The 15,861-nt window shown below is 35.9% G+C and overlaps 1 protein-coding gene across 13 annotated transcripts in view; it reads right to left on the reverse strand.

Annotated features, from left to right (window-relative positions):
• The window catches only part of STAU1 (staufen double-stranded RNA binding protein 1), a 65,700-nt gene continuing 49,839 nt past the window's right edge, over positions 1-15,861 (reverse strand). For 11 of the 13 annotated variants that reach the window (XM_074210214.1, XM_074210213.1, XM_074210210.1 and 8 more), the window contains 8 exons: positions 14,313-14,543; positions 8,028-8,171; positions 6,894-7,040; positions 4,941-5,016; positions 3,788-4,107; positions 2,735-2,857; positions 1,742-1,827; positions 1-1,497 (listed from right to left, as the gene is read on the reverse strand). In XM_074210214.1, the coding sequence (XP_074066315.1) occupies positions 1,482-1,497; positions 1,742-1,827; positions 2,735-2,857; positions 3,788-4,107; positions 4,941-5,016; positions 6,894-7,040; positions 8,028-8,171; positions 14,313-14,543 (1,143 nt within the window). In that variant the 3' untranslated portion in view covers positions 1-1,481. The remainder of the gene's footprint in view (positions 1,498-1,741; positions 1,828-2,734; positions 2,858-3,787; positions 4,108-4,940; positions 5,017-6,893; positions 7,041-8,027; positions 8,172-14,312; positions 14,544-15,861) is intronic. The other 2 variants (XM_074210207.1, XM_074210205.1) reach the window with 1 other exon arrangement.

The following is a 15,861-nucleotide window of genomic DNA, read 5'->3' on the forward strand; positions in this document are numbered from 1 at the left end:
TTTAGTATGACCATTTATTGGTGACAAACACTCAGTTTTACTTACATTCCATGGGGAGAAAAAATTTCCAGCGTGAACAATGAACTGAAGCAGTACTTAACTTGCAAGGCGACCGTGCTTTTTTACCTGGACCATATGCAAAAACTTACTGTACACATTTCTGTGCACAATAACACAACATCAAAAGCAACACAGTTTTATATATAAACATCGTTAATTTTTTTTCAGCCCTACATGGAGATGTAATTCAACAGTATAAAGCACTCAAGGAAAATCAATCTGCAGTTTTTATATGTACTACACTGAGATCATATCCTGTAGTGTTGTGAAAGCTGTGTGCCACAGAGAGCTATATACACATTTATTTTTTTAATAATCTTTAAAAAGATCAAAATTCATTTATTTTAAGTTCTGTTGTGTTTAACAAAAAAAAAAGGAAAATAGTAAATGAACCAAGTGATCATGTAAAGCTTAAAATTCCTAAAATGTCCAATTTATACAACCATTGGGCAACTTCATCAAGGTTCTATATATAGAGGAATATATAGAGAGATGTGTGTATATACACATACACACATCTCTCTAAATATCTGGGATAGTAAACTTGATGGCACACAATTGGCATCATCGGAATGGTCCTTGGCTATTCCGATAAAAACAATGTATAGCCACATACATGGATATGATCTTTGCAGGTTAGTTTACAGAGAACGTCAGTCTCAGACAAGTTTCTAAACTGTGCTATATAACTAGATACAATTGAGAAACTTTCAAATGAAAAAAACGCATAGTGTCGTTTCAATCAAACAAAAAAGGAAACTAAAAATGTATCACTGTCTTAGGATAAAGCAATGGTTATGGTTTCAGTAACTACAAGGAAGATGGAAGGGCTGCAGCACTCACTCTATAACAGGTTACACTGAATAGGAAGCATTTGATTTTCTCTGGTGCTTTCAGACTTGGGTCAGGTCTAACGTCTGTCAGGCACTGCTGTCCAGTGTCTGTCCCTAAAGGTTTGAGTTAGCCAGTTTGAGAAGGGGATTGCTTTCCTTTTCTGGTTTCACACATCTATAAAAACACAAGACAAAGCACTGAAGAAGACCATGTGACTCCAGGATGATGAACAATTACTTCCAAGTTGAGATAGGAGGACTCAATACAGGAGACCAGACAGTTGATCTCTCTTCACTTGATCCTCCTTCCCCATGAACATATCCAAGCAGTAGCTTGTGCATGATTTAAGCTGTCAGAATTCCCCCACTGCCACCACCTGTCTGGCCCCACCAGAAGAAACCATGAGAGTTCACAATCACAGCCTCCTCCTGTTTGTCTCCATTTTCATCACTATTGCCTTCTCCATTTCATCATTCACCACATCTCTCCGCCCACTGGAGGCATCAGAAATTCCAAAATTGCAAAGCAGTTTCAGTATATTCAGTATATATGTTGAATTTTTTAAGTGGTTTGTGGCCAGAAAAGGTTCAGCACCTCCCACACCTTTAAAGAAAAAGAAAAGTCATGAGGCAGCAGTTATGAAATAAGATGCATTTAGACCTTGAACCAAAAAACTCAAAACATACAGCAGGAAGGCCTGGCTTATGGCAAAGGCTTATTGTAGCACTTTCTACTTAAGATGGGAAAGCACTCTTCAAGGAAGGGAGACGATCATAAAGCTCACAGAACTGATGAAGTTAGTTTGAGGGGAGCAAAGGGTTGTTTCCCGTAATAACAATTCACTCACACAGACATTGGTCCATTTCCTGTTCTTGGCATCTCTGTACTTTGTTGGTCCAACTCAGACAGCAACTTTAAAATGTTCAGTGCAGCCTGGAAAGGGGAAGAGAGGAAGAGGACACTTGTCATTAATCACTGAACAATAACAAAGTGGGGAATAGGATCACTTTGACTGTGACTGGTCAGGTTGGATGGCACCATTTAAAATTAATTTAAAGAGGTGACCTGGGGCTGTCAAAAGTGCAACACAAGCTCTGGTGGATCCTTTGTCTAACTTTGCAGACATGACCAGCCCTGAGTTCAAAGAAGCCCCAGGGATTTTTGTCAGGATTTTTTTCATTTTTTTCTTTTTTTTTTTACAGACATGTCAACTCATGAAAACTGTCTACTAATTAGCATGGCAGAAAGGACATCCACTTTGAAGAAACCACAGCTTTTGGGGGAGGGGGGTTTGAAACCAAAGATTCTTCAGATAAATGTTAAGTATAAGAGGGATTTCATAACACCAGGTGTTCCAGCTGATGCCACTGCTGATGAGATTCATTCTGATGAAGAGTTTAGAGATTCCCAACTGCTAACAAAGGGCTATCCACTGGTTTAGGACCATTATAGTCCTAATAGAAAAAGCGATAAGGAGGATACAGGAAAAAATAGTTCTCATACCAGTGTGTGGGGTGTACCAAGGCTGTACCAAAGGAGGACAACTTTCAGATAGATAAATCAAAAGGGGATTTATTTTGTGAGAAACAGAATCAGAAATCTGAACAACCAACTCAGGATGTAGTTATAGGATGTAGTTTCCTTGGGGTAATATTCTGCATAAATTAGGACTCTTCAAAGAGGTGGAATTATAAAAGAGAATGGATTTTGCAAGGAAATATGAGGTCAGTTACCAACTGAAATAAATGAAATAGCACCTAGGCTTTTTCATTCACAGCTCTACACTTACTTAATTTTCAGTCAAGATCATCCTAAGATTTAAGTTAAGTATTTAACATACCATATCATGGCAGGATTCCACATCCTTTCCAATTCCATGGCTGATCAGTGGTGGCTGAGAGGAGCAATTTATAAGAGAGACAAATTCATTCTTGTTGTTTTTGGGGAAGTCTTTGTACTCCACCTAAGAAGGCCAACAACAACAATTGCTGTCATTCCTAAAGACAATTAATTGCCAGTGTAAGTCTTAGCTAGTCCTAACAAAGGAAAAATGAGAGAATTGCCTTGGGTCAGTCTATCTGGGTCGGGAAGAAAAAGTCAAGGCCTGGAGACAACTATTTTCACCTACCATCACACATAACCCTTGCAACTCCCATTAGTCCCAAATAATTCCCCAAAGGCTATTTTTGCTGCAGCTACTGTGAAAGAGAAACTGATTTCCTCAAAGACATAAGCAATCCTGGGCCTAGAAATACCTCTCAGGGATCCTAATCTCTGCTTACTTCTCCAGGTCTGAAAGAAGCAATGGCTTCTCCACCTCTGTTAACAAAATATCATTTACAAAGAATGTCAACATCATAAAACTGCTCCTTTCAAAGGCTAAGTTCTAAAAAGGTCAATAAGTTAAAGGCTAAGTTTCTCCAGAAAGGTTGTCTATTTTTTTCAAAGGTACTAGACACCCTCTCACCAATCAAGTGATGAAACATTTTCTTTTTTTTCTCACCAATATATGAAGTCCTCTAAAAGGTGAGCAAAAATTCTTAAATGTTTAGAAAAATGCAAAAGTGAACTCAAGTCTTTCCCCTAAAGAAAGTAATCTTTATAATTAGTCCATGTGGCAAATGGTAAATTTCACAAAATAACTCCATAAAATTTTTTTTTATTGTTTTGCAAGGCAATGGGGTTAAGTTGACTGACCAAAGGTCACACGACTAAGTAGGTATTGAGTGTCTTGAGGCTGGATTTGAACTCAGGTCCTCCTGACTCCAGGGCTGGTGCTCTATCCAATGTGCCACCTAGTTGCCCCCTCCATTAACTTTTAAAAGTTCTTTCCCCAACAAACTAGGAAAATATGAAAAGATAATTACATGACATTTGGTTAAAAATTAATTACCTGGATTCCCTGGACATTGGAAAGGTAATCCAGTTGCTCAGATGGTCTAGTAAGTGGCCCATGGGGGACATGGCCTGAGGAGATGTTATTCTTTAAAATGGTCTCTGCTGTGGGGGAGGTTCCCCCATACAACAGCTCTCTAGCAATCATGGCTGTAACCGTAGCCTTGGCGGGATTCAGAGCTACCCTAGTAAACTCTTTGGTATGATGTCCTTGATTGACTCCTACCGCCTGTGCCACTTCAGGCACCATGGGAAGAATTCCTGCTGGAAGTTGCTGATGACTGAGATAAGGCATCCTAAATTCATCTTCCTTATTACCTAAGGAAACATACACATGTTCAAAACATCTATCAAACTTGAATGCATGACAGTTATTAAAACAATAGGCAAAGTGGCAATATGCACACAAAAGCATATGGAATAAAAGGTATATATTTGTTGTCATATGCAGATTGGGCACCAGTAAATATTTAAGATGTTACACAAACTCAAGGATCAGCAATGCTACTTGCTTGCCAAACTGGCTCACAATCTCAAAGAGAGATGTAACAGAAACAAAGGAATGATAGGAATGAACTCAAGAAAGAGAAGGCAACAAGTTCTTCATCTCTGAGATATACTAGGACGTGTTACAGCATGTCAGAGTTGGATGAGACCTTAGTACACAGAATTTATAATAGCATAGTTGGGGAAAGATCCACTCATCTAATCCTTTCATTTATGGAAAATGACATTTGAAATAGGAAGTGACCTGCCCAAGGTCACAGTTTAATTTTAATGGGAGAGCCAGGACTAGACCTCAGGTCTTCAAATTTCTAATGCAAGGGGGAAAAGAGGTGAAAAGAAAGAAGGCAAGAAGAAACAAGAAGTATTCAAATTGTTCTATATGGTATAGCATGTAAGAGAAGATGAGGAGAAAAATAAAGAAAGTGGTAAAGGAGACCACTGAAACTGATGCTTAGCCAAAGTATAATGAAGCAAAATGTCCCAATGATAAAGCAAGCATAAGGTGGTGAGAATGTTGGGGGGAACAAACAAACTTAAGTATAGATTATGTAGTAATATTAATATTTCCTTTTCCCCCTCCACAAAATACATTATTCATATAATCAGGTCAATCCATTTCAAAATTCCAATGAGTTCACACTTACTGGTCACATTTTCATCACCAGAGTTGGGTTCAAAAAAGGTAACTTTTCTTCCATCACCTGGTTTCTTTACTGGGGTCTTAAAAAAACAAAGTCAGAAACACAAACCAATAGCATTTCTCTAAAGAATTTGACTGCAAAGAGGAAAAATTAATTTTTGGTATTTACATGTCAAAGGTTACTCATTGGACTCATAACTGAAGTTCTAAATTCAACAGCTCTCTGTCACCACCAAGAGCTTATGCAGGAGCTTAGGATCCCCAGACCAGATTCAGTAAAACCCATGACAAGATACCTCACTCTTCCACAGAATGTTAAGACCACACACCCTTTAAAGGTAGGCTCTATTTCTTATTTTAATACAAAGCCATTGAATTTCTTTTTAATGAGTCTTCAGTCATCAGAGCTATATATAAAGTGGTTTTCTCTTAACCCTGAAATGCTAAACAATGGTATTCAAAGAGAAGTAAAAAATGGACAACTTAATCCAAAGGAGCCAAAAGATGATCAAATAATGTGAAATCACACTAATGCAAAGGAAAATTTTAGGTTGAACATTAATTTATAAATCAAAGAATATTCTGGGACTAACATCCCCATCTCAACTGAGATGAAAGTTAAGATACTTTTTCAAACAGAACGAAGGCAGTGTGGTGTAGTGGAAACAGCACTGGAGGGGAAGGTTAGACATCAGGGTTCGAGTTCTAGCTATCAATAATTTTCTATGTGACTGGACAGGTCATTTCCCTTATAGGGAGTCTCAACTTCCTCATCTACAAAATGAAATGATTGCATTAGATGATTTTTAGGAGGCCCTTCCAGCTCTGACAGTTTATGTTCTATGACTGAATTGTCAAAGATACAGCTTTAAATTCAGTCAAATGGAAGGGTTTCTACCTTCTTGATAATTAAGGACAAAGCAATTTCTTAGAAGTTTTGGCAGGAAATTCTTAAAAGCAAAGCCCAACATTTAGAAGATTGGGTATATTATAAGGCATTTTGAGGCCTCCTACTGTTGTGAAACAGCAGGTGATAATTGTTCTCAGAGATGAACAGAACATAAGTAAACCAAACAATTGTGGTGTTTTCAAGGTTATCCTGACAAAACCATTCAAAAAATTTAAAGGAGAAAACCAGAGGTTTTTACTAGAAGTGCTGTTGGCCCAGTCAACTATAAATTTCTAGCATTAATTTATTTTTACCTGGCAACCTATATGGGGGGGGAGAATTTCCACATAAAAACCAAGAGAAATCTGTGCCTTCTTTTCCAAATCTAACATCACACTGTATCTGTGTTCTGGAAAATTTAAGCCTAAGTTAAACAGTCTCCTAAGTACACTTTAAGGGATAAAGGATATGTACTAGACCTGAGACTTCATTGATAGAGGGAACTCCTAGATGAAAAAAACCTCCCTTTATCAATGCAAGAAACAACCTCTCAAATTTATTCTTTGATAAATTCGTAAAACTTTTAGAGGTTAAGTGACTTAACTAAGATCACAAAGCTAGAATGTGTTGAGAGGTAGGATGTGAACCCCAGTCTTCCTGACTTTGAGGCCAGTTCCTTATCCCTTTTGCCATTCTGCCTCTACGTGCTAAGTAGAAGCCAAATCACACGCAAATTCCAAGCACATCACCCACTATTTTACAAGTAGAGAAGAAGAATCTCTTTTAAACAACTGCTCAGTGCCTTTAAGATACTAATTAAGAATAAGAATTCATAAACAATATCCACAGTCAGTTTGTAATTACTTGAAAGATATCATCCTACTTCTGACCACATTCTCATGCTTGAGGTATTGAAGCTCGATCATGTTTCTTTAAATAAATGATTTTTATAACTTTCTCAAGGACCATATTTGATGTTGGTCCCTACTGATAAGTCTCCTTAAAAATGAAGATTATGTCTGTCTGTGGATGACAGAAAAAGAAATCAACATGTAGATGGCCAATTACCTTTTCTTCTGTCTTTAGCGCTGGTTTTGGGGGCTGGGCTTGGGGGACTTTGAAACCTAGGATCTCTAACATATTTTCAGCTGCATTGCGCTTTGCCACCTTTTTATTTGTGCCCATTCCTTCAGCAGTGTGGCCACCAACTTTGACCTGCACAAAGTTAAGCAACACAACCATAGATAAGTGTGCAAAGATAGTGCAAAAAAAAGAAAATCAAGTCACGGCTGATTTGCAAGGAAACAAATCAAATAATCAAAGAAAGCTGACCAGGTTTTAGTTTTATCCTAGTTGTTCTCCATGTGTAAAATCACAAACTCTTGACATCAAGATAATGAAGGAATTTGTGTTAAATAAAACTTCATGGTTCTTTCTAGCTCTAGCTGAAACATTCTGTGCTAAAGTCCCTTCTACCTTTGACCTTCAAAGAGTGATTTATTTCATCTCATGGGCTCCTATTAGCCCTAGTTTAAATCAGAGGCATTGAAGTCTACTAAATGCCTAGGTATAAAAACATCCTGGATGTCTTGCTGTTCCAGTCATGTAAGAAATGACATCACCATTTTACCTGATCTGAAATCAGATATGGACAAAAGGCACAAGATAAGTTTGGGAACTCTCCTGAACAAATAATAAAGAGTGTTTAGAACCATCAACTAAATAAATCACATTACTTAAGAGTATCAAGAGGTATCTCAACATTCAAGAAGGCAATAAAAAATTATGTTTCAAAAATGAGTAAACATATCAAAGAATATTTTCTCCCAAAGACTGTGTAGTCTCCAAACATAAGGTAACATTAGGTTGCCCACATGGCAGAATTTCACTAAGCCTATTGGAACCCACCTATATACTATCAATTTCAGGAGCAGGATTAGAACTACAAGGAAGCAATACAATTCTAGTCAACAAACTCTAGACAAAGATTAGGGCCTTTTTCAAGGGTCAGGATGCAGTGGCAGCAAACCTGTAAAGGACAAAAAGATTCAGATCCAAGTTGTCATCTATATGTTAAATACCTGATGAGAGATAGAAGAAAAGCACCAGGAAGAAGAATAAAGAAACCCACCTCTTCATTATAATTGTTTCAACGTATTAAAATTGGTATTCTTATGGTAGTCCAATCTTCTCTTTACCTACCTGCATAACAAATTCCCTACGTCGTGGAAGACCTCGCTCAGTGAGAAGCATGTATTCAGGCTCCTTATCTTTTTTGGCCTGCTGGATCTGGGCAAGTCGGCTAATCGGATTCATTCCCTGACCATATTCTGGGCTTGTCTGTAGCTAAAGTGGAAATAATGTTAGAGAAATTGGTTGTCATTATTATTTGAAATAATTTCATAATGCATACTGATTGCAAGTTAACAAGTTAGTTCAAAATTTAAAATTTTTCATGAAGGAAGATCTATGAATATTACAACTATGAAAATATGAATTAAACATTTGCTCCTCAAAAATTAATACTACTGCCTTGAAAGAAATAATCATCTTAGGAAACTAAATCAAAAGATTTCATTGAATGACTATTCACTGACTTTCACCAAGAGGCAATATGTTTTGCTAAGAGAGCATTTAAAGTCTAAAAGTTCTAAATTTTAGATCAAAGACAAGAGCCTCAGGTTCAAATTTTAGCTTTGACAGCAGCTACATGGATAAGATATATCTTCTCTACTCAAATTCTTTATCTGCTGCATAAACATAGTTCACAAGGGAACAATGAAGTATAAAATGTGAACTGTTTTTTATAAAATAGAAATGAAATTTAATAAGCCAAAGTTCAAGGAGACATATACAGAACATCTTATCAATATAACATTCCCAAACTATTATAAAATGAACTTTCTGAACAGATAAATTTCTATATTATTGGCAGGTAAGTACAAACTAGAATATGCTCAATTGATATAATCAGATCTGTATTTTAAAAACAGAACTTGGATATGTGGAGGATTAATAGAAAAGTAGAGAGACTTAAGGCAGAGAGGTAAATTAGAAGCTAGTGAATTGATAAAACTTGGCAATTAAATGGATGAAGGAGAAGGAAAAGTTAAGAGATTGCTCAAGGGCTTTTGAACCTGGGTGACTTGAGGAATGGTGGTCCCGGGAGATAGCAAGAAGAGTTAGATGTCAGTCTGTTTGCAGTGAGAAGCTGATTAGTTCAATATGAGGATTTGAAGTATTGGCCAGATATCTATATGGAGATGACTAGTAAGTAAATCAGGATAACAGGGAACATTTAGAGAGTGCTTTAAAGTTTGCAAAATGTTTTACATATATTATTTGAGCCTCAAAATAACCTGAATTAAGTGCTATTCTTCTCATCCTCATTTTACAGATGGGACAGTGTAGCATACTATATGCCCCCGGCTACCTAGTGTGGTCCTCAAGTGAAGAAAACAGAGAGAGAGAGAGAGAGAGAGAGAGAGAGAGAGACAGAGAGAGACAGAGAGAGACAGAGACAGACAGACTAGGAATTAGAAATAGCTAACTTTGGAGGCTGTCTCTAAATGAAAGGTGATTTCCGCAAAGGTGGAACATGAAGCCCATGAGAGGAGATGAGACCACCAAAGGAAGAGACTACAGGGTTTAGGAAGGAAACTTTGGGAGCACTCATGCTTAGGTACAAGAGGAAGATAATAATGAATTGGAAAGGATTAAGAAAGAATAGTCATGAGTAAGAGGAAAACCAGCTAAACAATGAAATGGAAGCCACTGAAAGAATTCAGGTGGAAGAGAAAATATATTAAAAAAAAGAATTGAATATTACACAAATGATTACAGAGGATGAGGACTGAGAAAAGGGTATGGGATTTAGTAGATTTAGCAACGTAGCAGAATTTAGAATTAGTAATTGAGTTATTTATTGTAAGAAACAATAAGAAAAAATTAAAAGTGAATACTATACAACATGGGGGGGGTGATGATCAATCTTAATGGTCTTGCTCATTTCATCAGTGCAACAATCAGGGTCAATTTTAGGTATCTGCTACGGAGAATACCATCTGTATCCAAAGAAAGAACTGTAGAGTTTAAACAAAGACCGAAGACTATTAACTTCAATTTTAAAAAAAAAAAAAAAAGGTATCTTATGTAATTTTGCTATCTCTTTTATTTTTTTCTTAAAGATATGATTTCCCTCTCAACATATTCAATTTTGATCAATGTACAGCAGGGAAACAATGTAAAGACTATTAGACTGCCTTCTGTGCGGGGTAGAGGGAGGGAAGCGAGATTGGGGAAAATATTGTAAAATTCAAAAACCAATTTTAAAAAAGTGAATGCTATATAATGACAATGACCAAGTTTGAAGGAAAGACCAGATAAGGCATACCTCACTACTTTCTTTGCAGAGCTGGGGTGATAAGAGTGTAAAACACTTATTAACGACAAACTGACTTGACACAGTTATTTACAAGGTTGACATAATGTTGCTGAATGTTTTAGAAATCATCTTATTGTTTGTTGGGAAAGAAAGCAAAAAAATAGGAAATGAAAGTGATATAAAAACAAAAGACATCATCAATACGATTTTTAAAAATCATTGGTGACCTCTGAAAGAGAATGATCAGAAGGAAGAGGTTTAATCTACAGTAATTAAGAGCTGAGAAGCAGAGGTGAAGAGTGTAAGTACTCTTTCTAGAAGGAAACTCCAGGTGGTATTTATTTGATGGTGGGTTGTTTTTTATTTTGTTTTGTTTTTGTGAAAGTAGGAGGAGTAAGGAAAGATAGGAAAGGCAAACCACTGAACCAAAAGCATTCTCAAAATATACAATGAGGCACTCTGTATTTAACATTTGCTTAGTTCCAGAGGGCAGAACAAATGGATAGAAAGTATAAGAAAACAGTTTTCAGAGAAGTTTAAGAAAGAACCTATTATTAATCAGAGTAATCAGAAAATAGGTACTGAATTCCCTGTCAGTGAAGGGCTGAAGTAGAACTAAACAATCACTAACTTTCCTCTCCAATCTATCTTCTGCACATGTGCCAAAGTGATTATTCTAAACACAACTATCATTTCAAAACTCAATAAACTCCAATGGCTTTTTTGGTTTTAGGACATAATATTAACCACTGTCATTTAAAACTTTTCATAACCCACCTTTTCAGGTTTATTATACAAGACAAATCAAAGGCTTTAGGGCAGTTTTAAGATATTAAAGCTGGTACCCTGTACAATAAATATTATTTCCTTTCTTCCATTCCACAGTGTCCTGAACTGATCTTGTTGATGCTCCACATAAAAATTCTCCATGTTTTAACACTGTTCCTTTGCAATAGTCATTCCCCATTCTTGGTATATTTTTCCTCTTCATCTCTGCTCCAAGACTCCCTAATTTCCTCCAAAGCATAAGTCAAGCACTACCTTCCACACAGTGCCTTTGCTGATTCTTCTTTTTATTTACTGATTCACTACTTTTTATTTATTTTGTTTATAAGCTCTTCAAGAGCAGGGACTGTTTTATTTTTGTCTTTGTAATTCAATTATCTGGCACACAATAGTTGTTTAATGAATGTTTGTGGATTGTTTGACTTCCTGATTATAGATTTAGAGCTGGAATAGGGGCAAGCAACCTTCACATCCACTGCCATTTCATTTTATAGTTCACAAAACAGAAGGCCAGGGAGGCTGGGTCAATTATTCTTGTTAGGTTTGGGTTTTTTTTGGCAAGGCAATGGGGTTAAGTGGCTTGCCAAGGCCACACAGCTAGGTAACTATTAAGTGTATGAGACCGGATTTGAATCCAAGTACTCCTGACTCCAAGGCCTGTGCTTTATCCATTACACCACCTAGCCGCCCCATCCACTATACCACCTAGCTGCCCCATGGGTCAATTATTCTTCTGAAATTTTTTGGACTCTATAAATGGTAGAGGGGATTCAGATTTTTTTTTTTTAGGTTTTTGCAAGGCAAATGGGTTAAGTGGCTTGCCCAAGGCCACACAGCTAGGTAATTATTAAGTGTCTGAGACTGGATTTGAACCCAGGCACTCCTGACTCCAGGGCTGGTGCTTTATACACTACACCACCTAGCTGCCCCTGGGGATTCAGATTTTTGAGAAACTGAACTTACATTACCTCAGAAATGTCCTCCAACTCTAAAATTCAGCAAATCAACTAGTCTTGTTGATGAAGGAATTGCTAAACAAATTGTGGCAAATGAATATAATGGAATGTGTTGTAAGAAATGTCGAATATAATAACTACAGATAAGTAAATGAAGATTTTTATGAACTAGTAGGAGTAAATATGGTACAATTGATTAAACAGTAAAACTGCAGTCATATGACCTGGCATTACCCCTTACTACCTGTGTGACCATGGGGAAGTCATACCACCATGGCCTCTGTTTCTTCATCTGTAAAATCAAGGGATAAGAATAGATTATTAAAATGGTTCCTTTCCAGATCTAGATCTACATTTATGATTTTATGTTGAAGAGCAGAACTAGAAAAATGATATTCTGTTATATATATATATATATATTTTATGTAATTATATAAAAATATGTTTTATGGTAATGCAAAAAGACAGAACAATCATAAAACTATCAGGTAGGAGATCATGGATATGAAATATTGACTACATATAAAGTCAATCTTTTTGCTGAATTGGGGTTTTTCCTCCTAATTTTTTTTCCGTATGTGGGGGGGGATAGCATTCTGAGATAGGGATGACATAGGGATATAACTGAAAGTGTCGGTAACATAAAAAAGAAAAGCTATTAATAAACTCTTTTTTAAAAAGTCAGTGAGTTCAAGATGTTAAAAACAGAAAAGTCCTATATCCTGTAAGTATCCCAATATTTTTTTTCTTCAGCAGCAACAGTAAAGAATCTGAAACAAAGTAGGCTAAAGAAAGTGCAGTACATGAATATAATGGAAAATTATTGCACTTTTGGAAATAATGAATATGAAGATATCAGAGAAGCATGAGAAGATTTATATGAACTGAAGATTGCAGGAAGCATACATAAATGAAGGGAAAAAACCATCAGAATCAAACTGAATGCTGTATTATAATAACACAATATTTGCTCCCAGAAGAATTGAGAAAATATACCTCAATTCTTTCATCATAGAAGTGGGAGACTACTGATGGGAAATATTAGATGAAGTGCAATAGACAGACATCATATAGTGGCTAGTTTCATTCATCTGTTTTTTTACTCCTTTCTTTTTTGTGTTTTGTTACAAACTTGCTGCATAGCAGAGTTGGGAGGGATATATTCAGAAATGAATGTGATGTGAAAAGATTTTTTTTAAATGACATTTAAAAAAATTAATTCAAGTTGTAACTTAAAAGTGTTCTTCACTGATGCTGAGCAACATGAGCAGAACCACAACATTATACACCATAACAGCAACATGGGGGTGATGGTCAACCTTAATGGACTTGATCATTTCATCAGTGCAATATTCACTGACAATGTTAGGGTATCTGCAATGGAGAATAACATCTGTATCCAAAGAAGGAAATGTGGAGTTGAAACAAAGACTATTACCTTCAATTTTTAAAAAAGTTGTCTTGTGTACTAGGTAATTTTGCTATCTCTTATATTTTATTTTCTTCCTCAAGGATATGATTTTTCTCTCAACACATTCAATTTTGATCAATGTATAGCATGGAAACAATGTGAAGATTATCAGATGCCTTCTGTGTAGGGGGAAGGGAGGTTGAGGGAAATATTATAAAATTCAAAACATTACAAAAAAAGATAGGTAGAAACTACTATTTTATATAATTGGAAAACAAAAAAATTTATATTTTTAAAAAAGTGTTCTTCACCAGAAAGAATTTTGAGTAAGTTATGATATATGAACTATTGCATGCAGAGTGAAGGGAGCAGAACTAAAAAAATAATTTAAATTTTTAACATCAATATTGTAAAATATTAACAATTCTGAGGAATTTTATAAACTGATAAGTAATGAAATAAACAGAACCAGGAGCACAATTTATAAAATGACAACAATGCTGTTAGAAAAAAAGACAACTCTGAAAGCTGTAAAAAGCATTAACTATCAATGACCATTCATGAGGCCAAAGTACTGATGATAAAATAAGGTCTCCATAATAGAGAAATGCTGAATTTGGGGCATAGACTATGAGAGATATATTTCTGTATATAGCCATCGGGCAATTAAGGATATTTGTCGACAGATTTTTTTTGATGTAGTACAGAATAGGATGAAGATATAATAGGTTTATTTTTAAAAAATTTTAACAGAGAAATAGAGAATGAGAAAATAGATATGAAATGGTATATGCACTTTCGGGGGGGGGTGTCACTATCTTATTTCAGTTTAACTTAACTATTTAATTTCATCACAAGAGACCTCTCCCAATAAGTCTTTGGTAGTAATCTGTTAATGTATGTAACAAAAATATCAATAAAACCAAATGACAAAAAAAAAGTGTTCTGACCTTAACTATTGATTTTGTTTTCTTTTTGATTCGTGGTTTCATTTTCTCAACTGTAGGAAGTGGGGGTAATTTTTTTAGTTCCTCAAGGACAGCTATAGCAGCATTCTTCTTTGAAATCTTCTTACTTTTCCCTTCACCTTCACCCATGAATTCACCAACTGATACCTTTGTCACAAAACTCTTCATGTGAGGTGGGCCACTCTCCCTGGTGACCTGTTTCAGAGGGAAAAACTGAGTGAAAGCGTGATAAACACTTATTAAAAATGGTAGGGGACTCTGGTTATAGCAAAGTTCATTAACATGAAATAAAGACTGGGAGTTTAAAGGACAGAACTTCTAAATAAGATATCTGATATCTCAAGGAAATGTATATAAAAAGAACATTTTTCTCATTGATCTTTCGAGGCCATTATGTTATTTTCCCCCTTTCATACTTGCATCTTTTAAAAACTCTCAAGAGAACTTAGTATCACTTTACAGGTTAGTATGCAACAACAGTGGAGAATTTCCTCTTTTTGCAGACAAAACAACTGAACCCTAATAAAGAAGTGACAACTTGCTCAAATCAAAGTCACATGGTGGTGGGACAGCATGCTGGTCCAATGAAAACAATAATGGATTTGAAGTCAGAAGACCTGAGTTCAAATTTAGCATGGATCCCTCCAATTGGGAGAGTCACTTTAACATTTCAAAACCACAGTATCTTCATCTGTAGAATGAGAGGGTTGGACATGATGGCCTCTAGGGCCCCTTCTAGGTTCTATGAACTAGAATTCAATATAAAGAGAATAGCATTCTTGGTAATTCCACAGTCACATAGTAGGTTCATAACAGAATCAGGAATAAAATCCAAGCATGAGACTCCTCACTCTACCACATTTTAAAATATAAGTACCCCTGATATTAGAACACATCAACCAACCCAAAACACAAGGAGGGACAAATAAGTAATATTATCAAGTAAAATCATAACGTTTTGATAGCCACAGGAAAGCCTTATGGCACTAAAGACAAATAATTTCATAACAAGGCTTAGAGCCAAAGCAGCTGTACCTGAAGAGGACACTGGATATTTAATTCTTTCCTAGTATGGTTATGCTTTGCAAATATGGCACATGTATTGGAAGATATAACAGAATGTATATACAATTTTATTGATTAATGTTACAATTACTTGTAACAAAAATTATGTCTGAATATTACAACAGATTGAGGAGGCAATTCATCATTAACTTCTTTGAATTTCTGCATGCATTTCCATATTTCTTCTCCATCCTATCTATTTCTAGTTGCCTAAGTATTTCCCAAAAATTCTATCTCAAATTCATCATGTTCCCCCAAATGATAAAAACTGAGTGGCATACTCAGACAAATAGTGCCTTCAGAATCAGAAGGTTTGGCTCTGTGTTCCAGCTCCTATCATGTAGTAGTTAAATGAGCTTGGAAAAATTCATTCCCTTCTCAGGACCTCCATCTTCACCTCTGTAACATGAAGAGGTAGTGGATTCAGTCTCCAATGTCCCATCTTAGCTCCACAATTATGCTACTG

Source organism: Macrotis lagotis, chromosome 1 (genome assembly GCF_037893015.1).
Source record: "Macrotis lagotis isolate mMagLag1 chromosome 1, bilby.v1.9.chrom.fasta, whole genome shotgun sequence".
NCBI classification, from domain to species: domain Eukaryota; kingdom Metazoa; phylum Chordata; class Mammalia; order Peramelemorphia; family Peramelidae; genus Macrotis; species Macrotis lagotis.